We start from the raw sequence: 18724 nt of genomic DNA, 5'->3' as shown, positions 1-18724 counted from the left end.
AAAAATGCTTGGCAGAATAGAAAGTATTTGTGAGCCACATAAAGACCACAACAGAGGGAATTAAACCAGATGGACTTCGGTGATGACCCAGAGAGCAGTGGCTTTGAGGCTAATCTCAGGGCCCATGCAGGTCTGTATGGGTGCAGGCGCTCCTTCAATCTCAGACCACTCAAGGTTTAAAAGTTAGTACTAAGCAGCTGTGTGTGGTAGCTCTCCTAGCAGTGGTGGAGCTGCACTGTCTGGGCTGGTGATACAGTGAGGTGGTGGTTGTGCAGAAGCATCTTTGGGGTCCTGGGGTTGGGACCTCCCAGGTGTGTGTGCACACAGCTGTGGGATGTCAACACCACCAACCAACAGCTTCCTCCAACCTCACCCTCTCCCTACCTTGGCAAATGCAATGGTGTTGTCATAGCTGATTTAAATGGGTAACTGATGCAACCGATGCAAAATTGGTGTGATGTTGTCACTGTTCAGCCCCCATAAGCATTCTGGCAGATGGATTTTGCACTCATTTTACTTGGATTACTGTGGTGTTCTGTACATAGGTCTGCCTTTGAATATGATCTAGGAACTTCACGTAGTCGAGATACAGCCGCAAGCGTTTTAACTGGGACTGGGACTATTGGACTAGGGCTGCAGCAATAAAACTGCTAGCATAGGATCCGTTATGGTTCCAGATTGGATAGGGGACCATGCAGAGATTCCTGCATGGAAGGGAGTAGGACTAGATGTCTCTTGAGATCCTTTCCAACCAGGGCTTTTTTTTTCAGCCAGAACTTGCTGGAACTCTGTTTCGGCACCTCTCAGGGCCCCCCCCTTGCCATTATAAAACAACAACGGAGGTGTTAATGGTGCGTTCTGGCACCTCTTGTTCTAGAAAAACAGCACTGTTTCCAACTCAAGGATTCTATGCCAGTGCTTTGATTTACAGGCTGTTTCCAGATAAAATTCAAAGTGCTGCTTTTAACCTTGATTTGAGTACAGGTTACTTAAAGGATTATCTCCTCCTTCATGTTCCTAGCTAGACCTTTGGGGCATCTTTTGAAGTGTTCCCCAGGGCTCCCTTGCTGAGTGAGATGTAGCAGGTTGGTTTGGGGAGAGGGACTTTTCAGTGGAGACACCCTGGCTGTGGTTGTCCTCTCTAGAAAGCCTTACTGGCACCTACTTTGTGATATCTTCAGTGCCAGAGCTTTTATCTTCCTGCGCTTAAAAAAACTGTTTAGTAATTTAAATGCTTGAGGGGGTGTTTTTTTAAAAAAAAATGTTAAATGATCCATTTAAAAAGTCTTTAATGCTCTTGACAGATAGCTGTAATGGATTTTTGCTGACTTTGCGTGCTTTGTTTTCCATTTTGGCTTTGGTCTGTATTTGAATATTTTATTTTAAATGTTGCTATTAGGAGGTGTGTAAAAGTTGTTAACAAAATAAGCAAACTGATCAACAATTGGGTCCTTTTGGAACTTCTGTGGGAGATCTAATTGCTCCTTTGTTGTCATTTATAAGTGGCCTCAGGGTGGGGAACCTCAGGCTAGACTGAAATATGTGGGGATGAACTAGGCCCACATTTGATTCAATGCAGATCTAAATAGAGACTGTAGATGTTATGCAGGATCAGCACTAACTCCACCTAATTTAGGCGAGCCACAGGGCCCAGGGGAAGGGCATGACCTGATCATAGCCCCTTATCTGAGTCCTGAGTTCTGAGTAGGGAGACTTTTTGATCCCAACCCCTGCTCAGGGCCACAAAACTCCTGGTAACTGAGCAGGGCTGGCCTGCCTACGAGGTGGGCTTAGGCAGCTGCCTCAGGCGGTGGAATGTCATGAGGCAGCACCCTTGCCTGCCCTACTAGAAATCTGCAAGATATTTCTGGAACCTGTCACACAACCCAAGTAAGGGAGGCTCCGGCCCTTTCACCTCAGGGTGCAAAATGGCATGCACTGTCTGTTACTGAGACAGGGCAGGTCCAAATGTTTTCCTTATTCAACAGTTGAATATGCCTAAAAGTGCACATTTTGGCAGGTAGGTGTGCGAGCTGGAAGGGCTGTATGATATCATACAGCCCTTCCAGCTCACACACCTACCTGCCAAAATGTGAGCAAATTAATCGATATGGCACACCTGTACAGCCTAGTACAGGCTAGGCAGAAAAAGCTGCCCCTGAAAGCCAGTTTGAGGGCAAGCACAAAAATGCTCTGCCCTACAGGGACTGGTACAAAGACCTGCACTACTACCTAGGAAGTTGCTGGACTCCAACTCCCATCAGCCCCAGCCAGCATGGCCAGTGGTTAGGGATGATGGGGGTTGCAGTCCAGCAACATCTGGAAGGCCACAGGTTCCCCATCCCTGGCCCAGAGGCTCAAAAACCTTTTGTTCATCAATTTCAGAAGCAAGTTTCATTCTCAGTTGGGCTATGTACAAACTGAAATGGGCTTCTTAAAACAAATATTCAGCCAGACCTTTTGAATTGGCTGCTGGAAGTTTCTGATTTCTTGGACTTTGATGGCAAATCTTTTATTTGGAATTCAGAATTCCCCCCTCCCTTTGGCCCTTGCAACTGCTTTGTGCTATCTTCTTAGAGCTAGATCGGAAAGTACAGCTGCAATGCAACTTGCAACACTGCACAGAGCAATGCTTTTCACAAGCTTCTTATGAAAACTTTAAATGCTATTTATGCTCCAGTTATGTAGCTGGTGTACTAAAGCTATCTCCTATTGGAATCATAAAGCAGAGAGAAATCGAGGGACTAGGCACTGTATCTTATTATCTCTGGATGCCTCCTTTAAGAAAAAAGGGTGGGTGGGAATCAAAGCAATAACTTTTCACTAGAAATAACAGAACCCCAAGTTAGACAAACAAACAATAATGTCAATGTGGCACTGGGGAACAGCTAGGGCTGGCTTAACCCTCAGGATAAAAGTATGCTACAGATTCCCTTTTCTAGTGTGACAAGACTTCTGTGTAAATAGGCCTGTCCTGCTTCCTGTGGCAGACTTGCCCTCAGCCTTGGGATAGTCAGCATAGTCCTTTTCTCAGAAGATTTTGCTTCATAGTATTGTCCTTGGATATGTACAGTGCAGTGGTACCTCGGGTTACAGATGCTTCAGGTTACAGAGTCCGCTAACCCAGAAATAGTACCTCGGGTTAAGAACTTTGCTTCAGGATGAGAACAGAAATTGCACGGCAGCAGCAGGAGGCCCCATTAGCTAAAGTCGTGCTTCAGGTTAAGAACAGTTTCAGGTTAAGAACGGACCTCTGGAACAAATTAAGTACTTAACCCGAGGTACCACTGTACATCTATAGCATGAAACTAGATATGTTTGTAAAAAGAAATAAATGCAACCGTGGATGTCATTTCTGCCACCTTTATGATCACAGAAATACAGCCTCTGCTCCACACATCACTTTTTCCATGCAATTATGTACTCAGGGAGAGTTTGCACGGAAGGAAAAACAATTTGGTAGCTGATACCCAAGGACTCTTCCTTTTATCACAGCCCCTCAGATCTGAGCCTACAGAGCCACATGCAGCCTACTAGCTTTACAGTCTACTGGGTACTTGACAACTGCTCTCTCCTCCCTTTAGCACACTCAGGCAGCAAGCCCATTCTAGGCCACTAGAGATGGTTGGTGGGCTGCATTTGGCTTGGTGTGGCGTACATTTGAATAAGTCTGCTGTACCACAGAACAGGACAGTAGCACCTATGCTCTCAAGAGCAAGCAAACTTAAAACATTTATTTCCTGCAAAGCATGGCTAGCATAAGAATCAGGCATGCTATAATTCAGTGGGATTAGCACGAAAGGAAAGTGGTAGAGGATGTGTGAGTACAATGCATCACGATATAGTGTGGTCCTATAATCTGGTGCTGAGTAGAACATAATCTATGGTTCTTAGAGCAGGAAGTGCATGTGTACCGACAAGTATTCAGCAATGCAACCGTACAGTCCAGAAGTGCGTGGTTTCTGTCAAGTATTGCGAAACAGAGATAGATTTTTTTTTGGCTGATGAATAAGTACGGCTGACAATGAGAAAAATAATGCTTTGCCATCTAATTTGGGCTGTTTGTTAGAGAAATCAACACCACAGTGCAGACCAGTCCTGCAGAAGTGTGTTTGCTGCCAGGCAAAGGGTTTTGCATTTATTGGAAGGTAACATGGAACTATGGAGAACATGAGGTCATGCATGGTCTTTTACAAATCGAAGGCTACCATTAACAGTTTGCAAAAAATTGTCTAACAGACATATGGGGATACAATCATATAGACACAAAGCTCTAGAACAATGGTTCATTCCAAGGTTTGCTCCTAGCAGCATATCAGAACGATACATTCATTTGATGGAAAGCTTGCTGGGGTAGAAAACTGCTTTAGTTACTCACAAGGTGAAGGAGATTAACAGGAAACAGCCCTGTGAAGCTGTACCCTAAAGATCTGGGGGCAATAAAGCAGGTTTAAAGACTGTACCCTTGCAGAACAAAACACCTGAAACAAACAAACAAAACAAACAAACAAACAAACATGCAGTGAGTTGAATGCTGGAGAAAACTCACTATGTAATGGCATGTTGCTCTAATGATTTCACACAGGGGAGTCCAATGTGATGACCTAGTGCATTTCACGGTAAGGCCACATTATCACAGTTGATGAGGACTTTAAGCATTCTGCTGTATAGCTTTTCCTCTCTGGCTTTTTAAAAAAGCCGGGTGTCGTCGTCCCCCCATACCTGAAGTCTATCTCATTATAGTCCCTTATTAAAAATAGTTCAGCATATTGCTTAATACAACACTTGGAACAGCAAAGGAGGGTCATTCACAAGGAAATTATGTTTGCAAAATTATGTTCACGGTAAACTTTGAAATGTGTTACAGACGCACAAAACCAAACATTATATGGCTAATCGGAAAAGAGGCTGGCAAAGGATTTTCTCAAGTTTCGGATGGTTTCAGCTTTTGCTTCGTCCTCGTTCACAGATGACCGAAAGAAGGATGACTCAGTGAAGTTGAAGGCATTGGTCAGAGACTGTGATTTGCTGCAAGATAAAAACAAAGCAAAATGCACATCAATGCATGTTGTCTGTTACAGCCATACCTCAGAATTCTGTTTACCATGTCATACAATGGAAGCAGGACATATAGACTTCTGCCCGCCATATCTCCTTCTCTGGTCACCATTGTTAGCTTTGTCACAGATGATCATGTCTTTTGGGCAGAGATATGGATGCAGACTCAGACCTGACCACCATGACCAGCTGTTTGGCAATGTATATGCATTGTGCTGGGAAATATCACCCAGAACGCAACACATTGCAGGGGAAGGCGTCACAGAAATCCACATGAATCATTTTGTCCATCAGGGCATACAAAAAAATTCCGGACCAAAAATTATCTCCATACATTCTAGGAGAATGGACTGCTTGAGTCCCATTCAAGTGAATGGAATTGTTGCTTAATCCTAACCATGTTTATTTGGAAACCTGTTCTACTCATTTCAGTGGCATTTAGTTCTCAGAGGTTTAGGAGTGCAGTCCTGAGGACTTAATTAATTTTAGTTTACATTAATTTCAGTGGGATGTGTGGGACAATCCTAAGCATGTTTCCTCAGAAGTCAGACCCATTGTTGTCAATGGGATTCACTTCCTAGTAAATGTGTTTAGGATTACAGCCTTAAACACGCTTTACTTTTTATAGATTGCATCCAATGTAAGGATATCTCAGCTGGTAGAGCATACAACTCTTAAGCTCAGGGTCGTGGGTTTGAGCTCCACATTAGGCAAAAGATTCCTGGATTGCAGGGAGTTGGACTAGATGACCCTCATGGTCCCTTTCCAACTCTACAGTTTTATGATTCTATAATCCAGCTCAACAGAAAATGGCTGCTGAATGGCACCTCGGAACAAATATATTCAGTTTAGCTCTGTATTCCTAAAGCGACTTCCCTGGAACAATATTTCTTAATTTGATAGGACTTGACTGAATGCAGGTATGCAGAGTGTGGACAGTAGCAAAACTGCTGGGCTTTAGTTTTGCTATAAAATCTAAGGCTAGTAGAAGGAAAAGGTTGTGAGGCTGCTTGCGCTTCCTGTACTCTGTCTCAGCACAAGGCAACATCTGCTTTCAACCCCAAACTTTGTTGAAAACCAGAGCAAGCGGTGCTGCATGTGGTGTTCTGTCTCTCGTTTGCATTGTACTTGGGTTTAGTGTTCACGGAAAGGAGGCGGTGGAAAGGCAAAGCAAGGCTTCACTTGATTAGCAACTCAAAAATGAACGGCCTAATTAAATATTTGTTCATGGGCTAATAACCTGCACGCACATGTTAAGCAAGAGCATGTGGGTGAGAATGCAAGGCACATACATGCCAAATGCACAGAGTACAGTTAATCCCATTGGCAATTTGAGTTTGTGTATGTTTGTTTTTTCATATTTGAAAATTAAAATATGAATGGGAATAAGCCTGTGACTCAGGCTGCGAGCCTGTCAAGGAAGGCTCAATGGCACACCACATGCATACAGTTTTCAAGTGTTCAGGAAAGACCCTAACACGTTCCCATCAAAGGAAATAAAGGATTAGGATGGGACATGCTGATCTCAGTTAGGAGGGCAACTTCCCAAGCTGTGGTTTATGTTGGCAATTCCAGGGGTATTACTCTGGCATGGCAGGAAGATGGCACTAGCCCAGTTGCTTAGGACTGGGATACAAGTGAAGACTTTCAAAATCTCTTTCTCTGGATAATGGATTTTTTGAGAATAAAGGTAAAATGAAACAGGGAAATAAAACATTATACTATTTCCATTAGAAAGGTTCCAGGCCAATATTTCATTCAAATTTATTTTCCTTATGCTATTACAGTCGTTGATATAGCAAAGACTTTAGCTATGTGTATTCTAATGAGATAAGCCGGTCTCAGAAAATAATGAAAGGAGTGGGGTTTTTTTGGGAGGGGAGACACAATTCATGTGGATTCCACTGCCACCTTCACACCTGCCCGTTTTGCATTTCCATAATTCCACAGTAGGTGTTTACTGCAGAATAGCCACATTTTTTGTTCAAATACTTTTTTTTATGGAACAGCTCTACATGATGGGCTAATCATGTCTGTCATCCTTTATTTCCTCCGTGTTCCTTCCATTTTGTTTCAGAAGGCAAAAATTCAGTTGTTTTTTGAAAACAATATGTAGCTGATCATACTCTTTCTGTACAGGAAGCCCCCCCAACCTCCAGAGAGGCACATGATCCTTCCACGAATCCTCTTAATTTAACATTTCTTAGTATCCAAGCTGTTGTACTTAATCTCATTAATGGGGAGATTAAGGTAGGAGATCCATGAGCACGATCACTTGCATTTTTAAAGTTAATAACTGTACTTGGGGTTTTTAGATTGTGTTTGCTTCATGTTTTAAGTTCCTGTCCTGCCAGCTGCTATTTGCCCTATAGGGAAAATATACAGTAGTATAGAGTTCAATAATCACGAATTTAATATTTGCAAGCATAACCGAAGGCATTTTAGAATTTGTATTGCATGTGCATTAAGGATACTGCATTGCTATTGTTTTAATTATTTGCTATTTATTGTATTTCATAATTTGCTTATTGTTAGTTGTTAATTCTTGTTGAAAGCTGGATAGCGTCAGGCAGGATATGCATTTTATAATAGATAAATATATATTGAGTTTGCAATCTGTCTGCACATTATTTGGCAAGACCGCATGTGCTGTTAATGCTGTTGTTTCCTTGCTGCTGCTGTACATAGTGTAGGCAAAGATTCTTTGCCATTATGTAAGATTCCAATATGGCCAGAGCTGTGCGATGTAACTGCAGATTACGGTACTTGGTTTTCTTGCTCCACCAACAGTTGTATATCCAGGCATTTGGTACAAACAATAGCCCATTTCAGTAGGTTGGTGCCCATCAGTCAGTGTTCTGTCAAGGAAAACCCCCTACTTGAGTAGAAGAGTCTCTTTCAGACTGGCACTGAACACGTGACTGGCATTGGTTTAAATGTCCGAGGTACCAAATGTCTGACTATGGCCAATTTACTCTCTTTCTGTGTTATTGGCCTTACACAGTATGTCTTTCTCTTTCTGCATTTGGATCGACTGGGTACAGCCCTACACATGCTTACGTATAGCTTTGGAGCTTTTGGGGAAAAATTGGATGAAAAATGTAACATGGACTTTCGGAGCAGCCTTTTAAAACTGAAAAATCTGTTGTTGTTTGAGTGGCTGAAAGGTTAAAAGTTTAAGTAGATAAGGCTTCCTTCTTTTCCTCAGCAGCTGACTTACAGACAGCACATTCAAAAATGAGTCAGTGCCTTTTTGGTTGGTGGGCAGAAACAGAGGATGACCCATTATCAAATTTGGCCTCGTGGCAGCAGAAATCTGCATGTATTGCAAATTACCGGAGAGCTTTTTCAACGTCTGTTATTGCCTTTGTTGGAAATTTCCCTACTTCAGGTCAACCTGGTGCAAAGATGTTACATTCTCACAACAACAACACCACAGGGTATCTGTACAGATTGTATTCAAACCTCACTGGCAAAGGAAAGCATATGAAACAAGAGTGGAGAAAATAAACGAAAAGCCTTACTTCAGTTGCGGATGTGCTGGAGGTTTCTGTGGCGGAGCTGTGGAGGGTTTCGTCTCTGTGTCCGCAGGTGGCCCAGCGCTTGAAGGACCTGGGGCCTGAGCACGTGGTTGAATTGCAGGGCCCGGTGGACGTGGAGGCAGGGAACTCGAGGGCTTTGCTGACTGCCCCGGAGGGAACGCACGCTGTGGTTGCAATGGCTCCTGGCTTTGTGATTGCATTCCTTGGGGTTGCACTGGGCCCCCTAGGTTCAGTACAAGAAAAACTTCATAATGCATCAGTAATTTTGTACTAGCTCTTATATCTAACACTTATAAATATAAACTTGGAACCAATAAAGTTCAGCGTGACTAGGATAGGCGAGCCACATCTTTGCTGTTGATACCATTAGTCATAAATCCATGTAACTTGCGGAAGTGCCATACTGATACCAAGGTGCCCTAAAAAAAGTATTAATGGTAACATATATATATATATATATATATATATATATATATATATATATATATATATATATATATATATATATATCTGAGATTGTTACAGGGCAATAACTACCCACAACAAGCTACATTCATTGCAGCATTTCTCTATTTTGTTTCTGAACTTCCATGGTAAGAAATATTTTTTTATTGCTCCATTGCAATGGGAGCTATGCCTAGAAAGAAGCTGGTTCTGCAAATGGTAATGTAAACCAACAACACGATTTCTTGCTAAAGGCGGGGGGTGGGGTTTAGGATTTTTGTTGCTGTTCTTGCTTATTTAAATGCCATAGACTTGCAGTGGCTACTCAGTGGGCCCTAAAGAGCCTTTATGAAAAACACAAAGCATGTGCCCTTACAGCAGTAGCCACTGTTTAATTATCAGAAAATATCAATCCGGTGTAGCTCCATGTTTATTAAGTATGCAGCTGAGACAGAACTGCAGGTGCTTGAAAGTACATTGAGTATATCTCACCAGATGCCATCTGCTTCACCTTTGTAAGGCTACCAGTTAAGCTAGACTACCTGAAGGGGAACCAATTTAGTCACAGTGATCTTAAAGGGTCCAATGTTCTGAGGTGCATTTAAATGGGTTTATAGCTTGACTTATTACACCAACATATGAATGCTTATGATAAGTACTCCACTGTTATATCACAGCGTAGCATTGCACCAACACTGGCATTATGAAATTCCTTGGCCTGGAACCAAAGGATCATGAAATTAGTTCCATGAGCCCAAGGGGAACTGAGACATTTCCCGTCAAAATCAGCCATGCCCCATGTTGGTAATATGGCGGGGGGAGGGGGAGGAATAAATTTTCCACTGGGCTAGGGAGGGATTGTGGTTCGGTGGCAGGGCATATGCGTTGTATGCCACACTCAGTTCCTGGCATCTCCAGGGAACAACACCTGATTGAAACACTAGACAGCCACTGTTGGTCAGTGTAGACAAACACTGAGCTAGATGCACCCATGGCCTGACTTAGGAGAAGTCCCACTTATCAGCTATTTGTTTCCAAGGGCTTTCCCATTCACGTGCAAGCACAGAAATGACCTCTTCAGCAAAGCGATGGGGAAACTCTCTTAAGGAGGAATTCCATGTGTGCCTCAGTGCACTGCAAACAGGGCAGACTTATAGGCTCAAGGAGTAAGACACTTCCACTCAAATGAAACTACGCCTGTTCATAGATGAGGAGTTGAGATCATGCTTGCTGGCTCTGCCCCACGGCCTACCGATTTCAACAGAGAGTTTGTGAGCTGACTTTCTATGTAAACAAGCTGTATATGCAGATTGGCTTTTCGATGCATGTAGGTCTGTTCAAAAGCCATACTGGGTATGCACAGGACATAGCTGGAGCAAGCAGGTATGATTCCAACCCCACCACTCACACATTTCCTGAACATGCCGTGCAGCATGTATAGGGCTTATGTCTTTTTCGGAAGTAAGTTCAAGACCAACCAGTTCTATTTTCAGGAGACTGGTGGAATTTTGAATCTGGGTGGCTTTACTGAGGCGGATCAGTTCTGCACCCTAAAACAAACATTCTCGTTTAGCTTTTCTTTGCTGAGTAGAAAATACTTTTCCCCCCTCTCCATTTAAATATTGAGGCTTATATGCCAGAAACTATACACTGAAGACAGATGTAACTTTTTTTTATTGCACATTAAGCTGTACAAGATATTTCACAAAATATATACTGCAATCACACTTCAGCATTTGCTCACTTTCTTGCAGCTGGTTTGGTACAAAAAGGCAGCAACAATAATAAAAAAGCTTTTACAAAAAGAAAAGGAAAGGGGAAAATAAAATAAACCAAACACACACCAACCCCCTGGAACATTAATCCTATACTGCAAAATATCAGTTCCCTATATCCCACAATATTGCACCTAAGCATGCTAGCATGCAGAGACATTTTGGCTTGCTTAATATCTGTGGCAGGAAGTAACCAGTGTGTGCCCTCCGAAGACCTTTTGCAATAAATGCACTGAAGTCCTGCTGGGATGCAGCTCTTTTTCTCTGAGGTCTGCAGGCACACGTGTGCACACACACACGCACATACACACGCACACACAGAGTTCGTAAACAATGCACAAAAGCATTTGTAAATACTCAGACTACTACATGCAAAAGAACACTCATGGCTTGATATTAAATGGCATTCAGTCAGTAGGTTCATTTCTTCACCTCAGGGCAGGAGGCTGTTTTGTTCACTTGGGTTGAGATTTGGAGGTGAGGAGGGGCGTGTGTGAACCTGAGGCTGAAGGGGATGCACTCATTCTACACAATCGAAATCATCCGTGTAGTTATCAAGAGATCACTAACCAGAAACAATGACCACAAAAGCGGAATGATACTATAATAGACTAAAAACGGGCAGGACACCGTGGCATGCCCAACAAGCACTGAAATTCCCATCAAAAGCAGCGTGAAATTTGCAGCTCACTAGCCTGAATTTAAAAACAAAACAGAACAAATAAAACCACTTGGTAACTGAGCTATAATTCTGTTGGCAGTGTTTGCAAGGAAAATAAATTCAGACCTTGGCATTGTTTCACAAGAAAACAGGATTGTTTGTATTAACCTAGGGACTGCTATTTACCTTAGTATGGGATTCTAACTGACAAAACACAATCCTTTGCCTTGCTCACAGCTAGTATAATAGTGCACCTTTTAACGTTTACAGGCTAGATTTTCCATAACAGTTTAACTGCCCTGCCTAGATATTGCTTTTAAGATTATGCACATAGCCATTGGTTATGTGACAGTCATAAGCAATTATGGCTATAAGAAAGTTTGGAAAAGTAAAACCCGCCGGGTCACTTTGATTTATTATTTACACACACTTGAGTCATAAATGTGAACTTCTAAGCCTAAACCTTTTTACTTGTTCTGAGCCATATGTTAAATATACTTTCATATATGCTGTTGCTTACGCTCAGAATGATAGATCAGATGACAGCTGCATCTTAATTACTTGGCTATAGCCTCAGCTAATATACAACAGCACAACCACACATTGAGTCCATGTACCACACACTTTTTAAATCCTTAAAAAAAACATGTGGCTAGCCCAATATTTGGAAAAGGTGATGATTAATCTAGCAAGGCTTTTAATGGCCTTGTTGACTTCCTCTAACAAACAGCTGTAGCTTACCTGAATTTTGTAGATAAGGAATATCTAGTAAACACACTTGATTTAGCTTTGTACAAGACCAGATGGCTACTTCATAACCACTAGAGAACCTTTGTCACTGAACTTAAACACATTCAGTACCCTCACATTTGCATCAATATTGCACGTAAGTGGCCCGTTTTTATAGCACTGAGGCTAATAATTTAATGCAGATTTTAAAATTAAAAAAATCTGCATTGAAAATAAAGGATATTTATGTATTTCTGGAAATAATTCTCTCATATTTCATAGGAAATAAATGAAATAAAGCACTTGTCTTTCATGATACCTATAAACAGTACTTTTTTGCGACAGTACAAACCAGTACAGAATTCTGTCACACTTTTTTTGCTGCCCTAGGCAGCCATTTTGTGCTGGTACCCCCTGCACTTTTATCAAGAGAAGAATTCCAGGAGTTCATTTTCTTTTACCACAAAAAGCACTGCCTATAAGTATGAACTCAAAAGTTAATGATGCCTCATTCAACATACTATTAAATGAGACTTAAAAAAAATATTATAATCACCTTTCTACATTAATCATGCACATTTTTTTTTTAAAAAAACCAAACAAATATAATGCACGTACTCACAGAGTTAAGCAAAAGTATATAAATTTCAACCTGGGCTGGTTAGTCTTTTTTACCCCACAATATAGAATACTTGAAAGAAAGAAAAACCTGTCTAGCCATCCATAATAAACAGTCTCACTGACTTGGTAGAGGCACAATTCTTGTACACTGTTGACAACAGCCCTGAATCACAAGTTATACAGAGAAACATAAGTAAGCATTACAACACAAACAGGAACAGATAAACAACCAGACAGTATAGTTGACACTGCATAGAAAAAACACAGTCCAGGTCAGCACTTAAACAATGCAAAAACTGCACAAAAACTGGTATTGTTTGATTCCTCTTTTTTTTTTTGGCTTTAACCCTTGCTTTTGGTCTCAGTAATTTAAGTAGCCTGGACTTGTTTTGGTCCTACTGCAACGCCATTACAATCGAGAATGTACTGTAAACAACCTTGAGGAGGTGGTCGCTGGGGTGGGACTTTGTTTGGTTCTGGCTCCTTAAGTGATCCACTCTGCAAGACAAAAGAAAAAAAGGGGGCGGGGAGGAAAGCAAAACAGAAGAGAGGTCAAATGAGCAGGGTTACAATAAGGAATCACACCTAGGAGAAAGTTTTTGTCATTCGAGGAAGCCTCTTCCTGCATGTTAAGAATCTCCTATCAAGTAAAAGTCATCTCTTAGGGCACATGCCAGTATGCTCTGGAGAAGTATTGCATCTCAATCTCCCAAGAACCCCCTAAATAGTGTGGAGAATTAAATTAACTTGCAAAATTTAAAACAGAAATAAATTTAGATTATACACACCTAGATTATACTGCCTAATTACTTCTTTGCCGTATTTTAAAGAACATTTCATGGTGTGTCTTTTATGATAGACATTACATTCAGAATGACTAGCCAGGCCAAAAAGCATTTAACTCTGAAGCCTTGGTTCATGTTCATGAACACCTTGAGATTTGTGAAATTATTGTTTTAGCTGCCATCAAGCTGAACACGCCCCCCCCCCCCTACAATGTATGATAGCCTACTAATGGCTCAAAAATCTCCCCAATTTTTGTGGCTGGCCTACCTGCGAAACTAAATTTGTTTTGGTGGAACACAAGTTGTGCAACCCTGAGTAATTCCCAAATGAACTTTGTCACAGGACCAAACTAGACAATGATGCTAAATGCGGAATCAAAACCATCAGGTCTTGCCCTTCAGAGCAGGAGAAAACAAGATTGCTCCTTCTTCCATGTGACAGCCCTTTAGATATTTGAAGATAGCTATCATATCTCCTCCCACCTCTTTTCCAGGATAAACAGACCCAGCTTCTTCAACCGTTCCTCCTAAGGTTTCCAGATTCTTGATCATCTTGGTTGCCTTCCTCTGAACATGTTCCAGTTTGTCAATATCTTTCTTAAACTGTGGCGCCCAGAACTGGACACAGATTCCAGGTGTGGTACTATTACTTCCCTTGATTGGCACACTATACTTCTGTCGATGCAGCCTAGATTAACATTTTTTTGCTGCTGCACACAGGGACTTAAACCTATTCTAGTTCAGGGTTTGTCACAATTTCCTCTGCCAGACGATGTCCACTTATGTAGGTAGACTTCCTGAACACAATGTTTCCATGGAGCTGAAGAAAATGATATTGAGGCATTTGAAGTTGCCAGAAAGGGAAAATGAAGGGGCTGTTTAAATTTCTCAAACGTTCCCAACTGTAATTAATATCTCAAGTTTAAAATATTTACCAAACCAACAGATTTACAATCGAAGTTTAATATAGTCCAGCTAAAAGGAAATGCCTTTGCCTTAAATTAGGCTTCCCAGCATGCGAGCTCATACTTCCTGGTCACTGGATTTCCTCAAATACATGCTTTGTTTAAGCATTTTGAAACCTTAATAGCCCTTGCACACTTTCCTACGGATGCACTTGCTGCCCGCTAATTAGTAACTCCAGTTCCCTACTTGTATCAGGCATAGAGCCCTTATTTATCAAATGGCCATCAGAAGTTGCAGACACCTTAGGCCAATCGCACAGCCACAGCACACTTGCTGATGAAGGCCAAACCAAAAGAAACACATGTGCTTTGCAGCCAGTCAGTTAGGTTGCATCAGCAGTGGCCAAAAGGCTTCCAAGTTAATGGTTCTGCAGCCAAGTGCCTGCCATGCCTGAGGGATAGTGGGAACCCATTGGTTCTGATTCACGATGATCAATTAGACGGATGTCATAGTCATGGAAATTCATGCAACTCAAAAAAATTCTCGTGCTGAAAATAGCATGCTTGTTTTACAAATGAAAGTCTTCTTCTTTGGTGATCACTAGTAGCTGAGTAAGATTGTCTTCCATAAGCACAGTTTTAACAATGAGTCCGTAAGTGACTGTGGAGGCCAATTCTGGATCCACACATCCTTCCACAGTGGGGACATTGGTTCCCGGGCAGGAGTTGATAACGGTGTGGATTTGCCAAGCATGCCTTCCTCTTAGCACGTTTCTCCCTTGCGTCCTGAGTTTGGGTGTCTTCAAAGCCCATGACACCTTTGGTAAAGGCTGTTCTCCAATTGGAGCACTCACAGGCCAGTGTTTCCCAATTGTTGGTGTTTATACTACATTTTTAAAGATTTGCCTTGAGACAGTCTTTAAACCTCTTTTGTTGACCACCAGCATTACACTTTCCATTTTTAAGTTTGGAATAGCGTAGTTGCTTTGGAAGACAAGAATGAGACATCTGCACAACATGACCAGTCCAACGAAGTTGATGCTGAAGAATCATTGCTTCAACACTGGTGATCTTTGCTTCTTCCAATACACTGGTATTAGTTTGCCTGTCTTCCCAAGTGATGTGTAAAAATTTTCGGAGACAACATTGATGGAATCTTTCAGGAGTTGGAGATGGTGTTTATAAGTGGTCCATGTTTCACAAGCATATAGTAAGGTTGGTAGTACAATAGCTTTGTAAAGAAGCATTTTAGTTTCCCTGCAAATGTCCTGGTCCTCAAACACTCTGCACTTCAATTGGGAGAAAGCCGCACTCACAGAGCTCAGGCGATGCTGGATTTCGGCATCAATGTTGGCCCTTGTGGAATGATAACTGCCCAGGTAGGAGAAGTGATCGACATTTTCCAACGTTACTCCATTGAGTTGGATTTGTGGCACTGCTGAGGGTTTATTTTGTACTTGTTGGTGCAGCACTTTGGTTTTTGGGATGTTGAGCGACAGGCCAAGCTTTTCATAAGGTTCTGCGAAGATATTTAGGAAGGTTTGGAGATCATCCTCTGAGTGTGCGCACACTACCTTGTCATCAGCATACTGAAGCTCTATGACGGAAGTTACGGTAACCTTACTCTTTGCTTTCAGCCTGCTCAGATTGAAGAGCTTTCCATCTGTTCGATATATGATTTCTACTCAAGTGGGGAGTTTCCCTTTGACAAAGTTTAGGACCATGGCAATGAAAATAATGAATTGAGTTGGGGTAATAACACAACCGTGTTTAACACCTTATCCTACTGTGAATAGTTCACTTTGAGAGCCATTGTTATCTGCGATTGTTGCTGTCATATTATCATGGAGGAGCCGAATGATGTTCACAAATTTGTCTGGACAGCCTTTTTTCAGAAGGACAGTCCACAGGGCATTACAATTTACAGTGCTGAAAGCCTTAGCCGGGTCAATAAATGCCATATACAGGGGTTGGTTTTGTTCTCTGCATTTTTCTTGAAGCTGTTGAGTAGTGAAAAGCATGTCCACTGTCCCCCTAGAGGGCCAAAAACCATTTTGGGATTCAGGAAGGGTCACCTCGGATATTGTTAAGAGACGGTTTGCTAACATCCTTGCAAGAATTTTGCCAGCCACAGCTAATAGAGAGATGCCTTGATAGTTTCTGCAACCAGTTCTATCACCTTTTTAAAAGAGAGTGATAATTTTGGCAGCCCTAAAGTCTGCTGGGATCTCTTCTCTCTCCCAGATTTTTTCGATGAGCTTGTGAAGTTGTTGTGTAAGTTAATTCCACACACTTTGAAGACTTGGGCAGGTATCCCATCAGGTCCTCTGGCTTTGTTGTTTTTCAGTTGGTTAATAGCTGTACACAACTCTCCCAGATTTGGAGATACTGCAAGCTAATCTCTAACTTGTTTTTGCGGAATTTGTGAGAGGGCCTCAGCAGCTACGGGGGAGTTGCGGTTAAGGAGATGTTGGTAATATTCTTTCCAGTGCAGTGCAATAGTTTCTTTATCTTTTACAAGTGTGGTACTATGACGAGTGCCGGACAGATCACCGACTAATATGCTCCACGATGGCTATCAAGATTATACCTCAGCACAGGCTTCAAGGAAGGAAACCAAGGTGCAAAATGAACACTCAAGCCCTTCAAGATCCCATTAAGCGGGATTGCTTTCAAATGACTCTTAAGGACCATCTGCGTTCAGAATTCCCTGATAACATCGAGGAACACTGGACCAAGCTAAAAACATCCATTATTGTGGCCTGTGAACAAACTATTGGATACCAAACCAAGAAACACCAGGACTAGTTTGATGAGGATGACAGTGAGATTGAATGCATGATTGACAAGAAAAGGAAGGCCTTTCAGATCTGGTAAAAAGATAGAAACTGTGCCACTAAGAGAAAAACCTATGCCAACGATAAGGCTGAGGTTCAAAGAGGAACCAGAGAACTAAAAAACACCTGGTGGATAAAAAACCTCAAGATCCAGCACTTAGCTGAGATTCAACAGGAGTCCTGTATGCCCTAAAAGGGAACATGCGTAACAGGGGCAATGCAGGTTCTACATTATGCCTTCTGAAATGTATGCTTGTTCAGCACATTATGAAGAAGAAACAAGACAAAATATATTCTAAATGTGGTGTTTGCATGCCCAGACTAACATGAGCAAGATAATCCTTAAAAAAAATTGGCTCACTGATCTGACCTGAGTGAAGTTGTTCATCATTACATTTAAATGCCATCAGCTTCTTAATTATGCATTCTGTACGTACGCTTGACATTTGCAGAAAGTCTGTCCAACCTAGCCCTTGAATATTAATAGCTGCAATACTTTGTGTGAAGCCAAGCACTTTCAGAATAATTACAGCAGCTGAAGCTGCCCATATTCTCTGCTGTGAGGTTTGCCTAATAGCCCATGCTGTTAAGAGTGCTAAGGCACGGTTCAAAGGATTTAGTTTAAGGTACCTATGCTGGTGCCGAAGTAGGAAGAGTCCACAGAACAAGCAGAATCCCATTCTGCATGGGAGTCACAGAGGCCAGTGCAAGAAGCTGCCTGAACCATAAATACTAGAAAGAAAAAACAACAAGGTTTGCCCGGGAATGAAGGCAATGCCAACAATCTTCAGCCTTCTAGATGAACCTAGGATTGTGCTTCAGTTAGCATGGCATCCACTCTTACGTTCCTGAGGCTTAAGGATCATAAGGTTTAAACAGCAAATGGGACTATTTCATGCCTTCTCTTCCATTCTTAGCCTTCAACATTCCAAGGAAATTGCCAAACAGCCTGTTTAATTGATATCTCTGAATACCATTAAGATGCATTGCTTCTTTTCCGAACAACTGACTGTTCATCTGTATTCAGGTAGGTAGCCATGTTGGTCTGACGCAGTCAAAATATATAAAAAAATTGTCCAGTAGCACCTTAGAGACCAACTAAGTTTGTTCTTGGTATAAGCTTTCATGTGAAGTGTGCATGCAATTTTATTTGTTCATCTGTATGTTATTTATCTATTTATTAAATTTCTATACCATCCTTCATCCGAGGATAACAGGACAGTTTACAATAATAAAAACACCAAAATACACACCATAGTAACAAACAGAAACAACAACTCTGCCACATTTTAAAAAGCCAGAGGTTGTTTAATTAGCCACAGGTCTGGGAAAGAATAATGTTTTTGTCTGGCACTTAGAAGATATGT

The 18724-nt window shown here is 41.7% G+C and overlaps 1 protein-coding gene across 1 annotated transcript in view; it reads right to left on the bottom strand.

Annotated features, from left to right (window-relative positions):
* Window positions 1-4107: 4107 nt before the first annotated feature.
* Window positions 4108-18724, bottom strand: part of SYN2 (synapsin II) — a 147054-nt gene continuing 132437 nt past the window's right edge. The window contains exons 11-13 of the mRNA XM_081901207.1: window positions 13268-13328; window positions 8583-8823; window positions 4108-5028 (exon numbers count right to left, since the gene is read on the bottom strand). Of these exons, the coding sequence (XP_081757333.1) occupies window positions 4893-5028; window positions 8583-8823; window positions 13268-13328 (438 nt within the window). The 3' untranslated portion in view covers window positions 4108-4892. The remainder of the gene's footprint in view (window positions 5029-8582; window positions 8824-13267; window positions 13329-18724) is intronic.

This window comes from Podarcis melisellensis, assembly GCF_964234715.1.
Source record: "Podarcis melisellensis genome assembly, chromosome: 2".
In the NCBI taxonomy this organism is placed as follows: domain Eukaryota; kingdom Metazoa; phylum Chordata; class Lepidosauria; order Squamata; family Lacertidae; genus Podarcis; species Podarcis melisellensis.
This window is presented reverse-complemented; position numbering and strand designations above follow the sequence as displayed.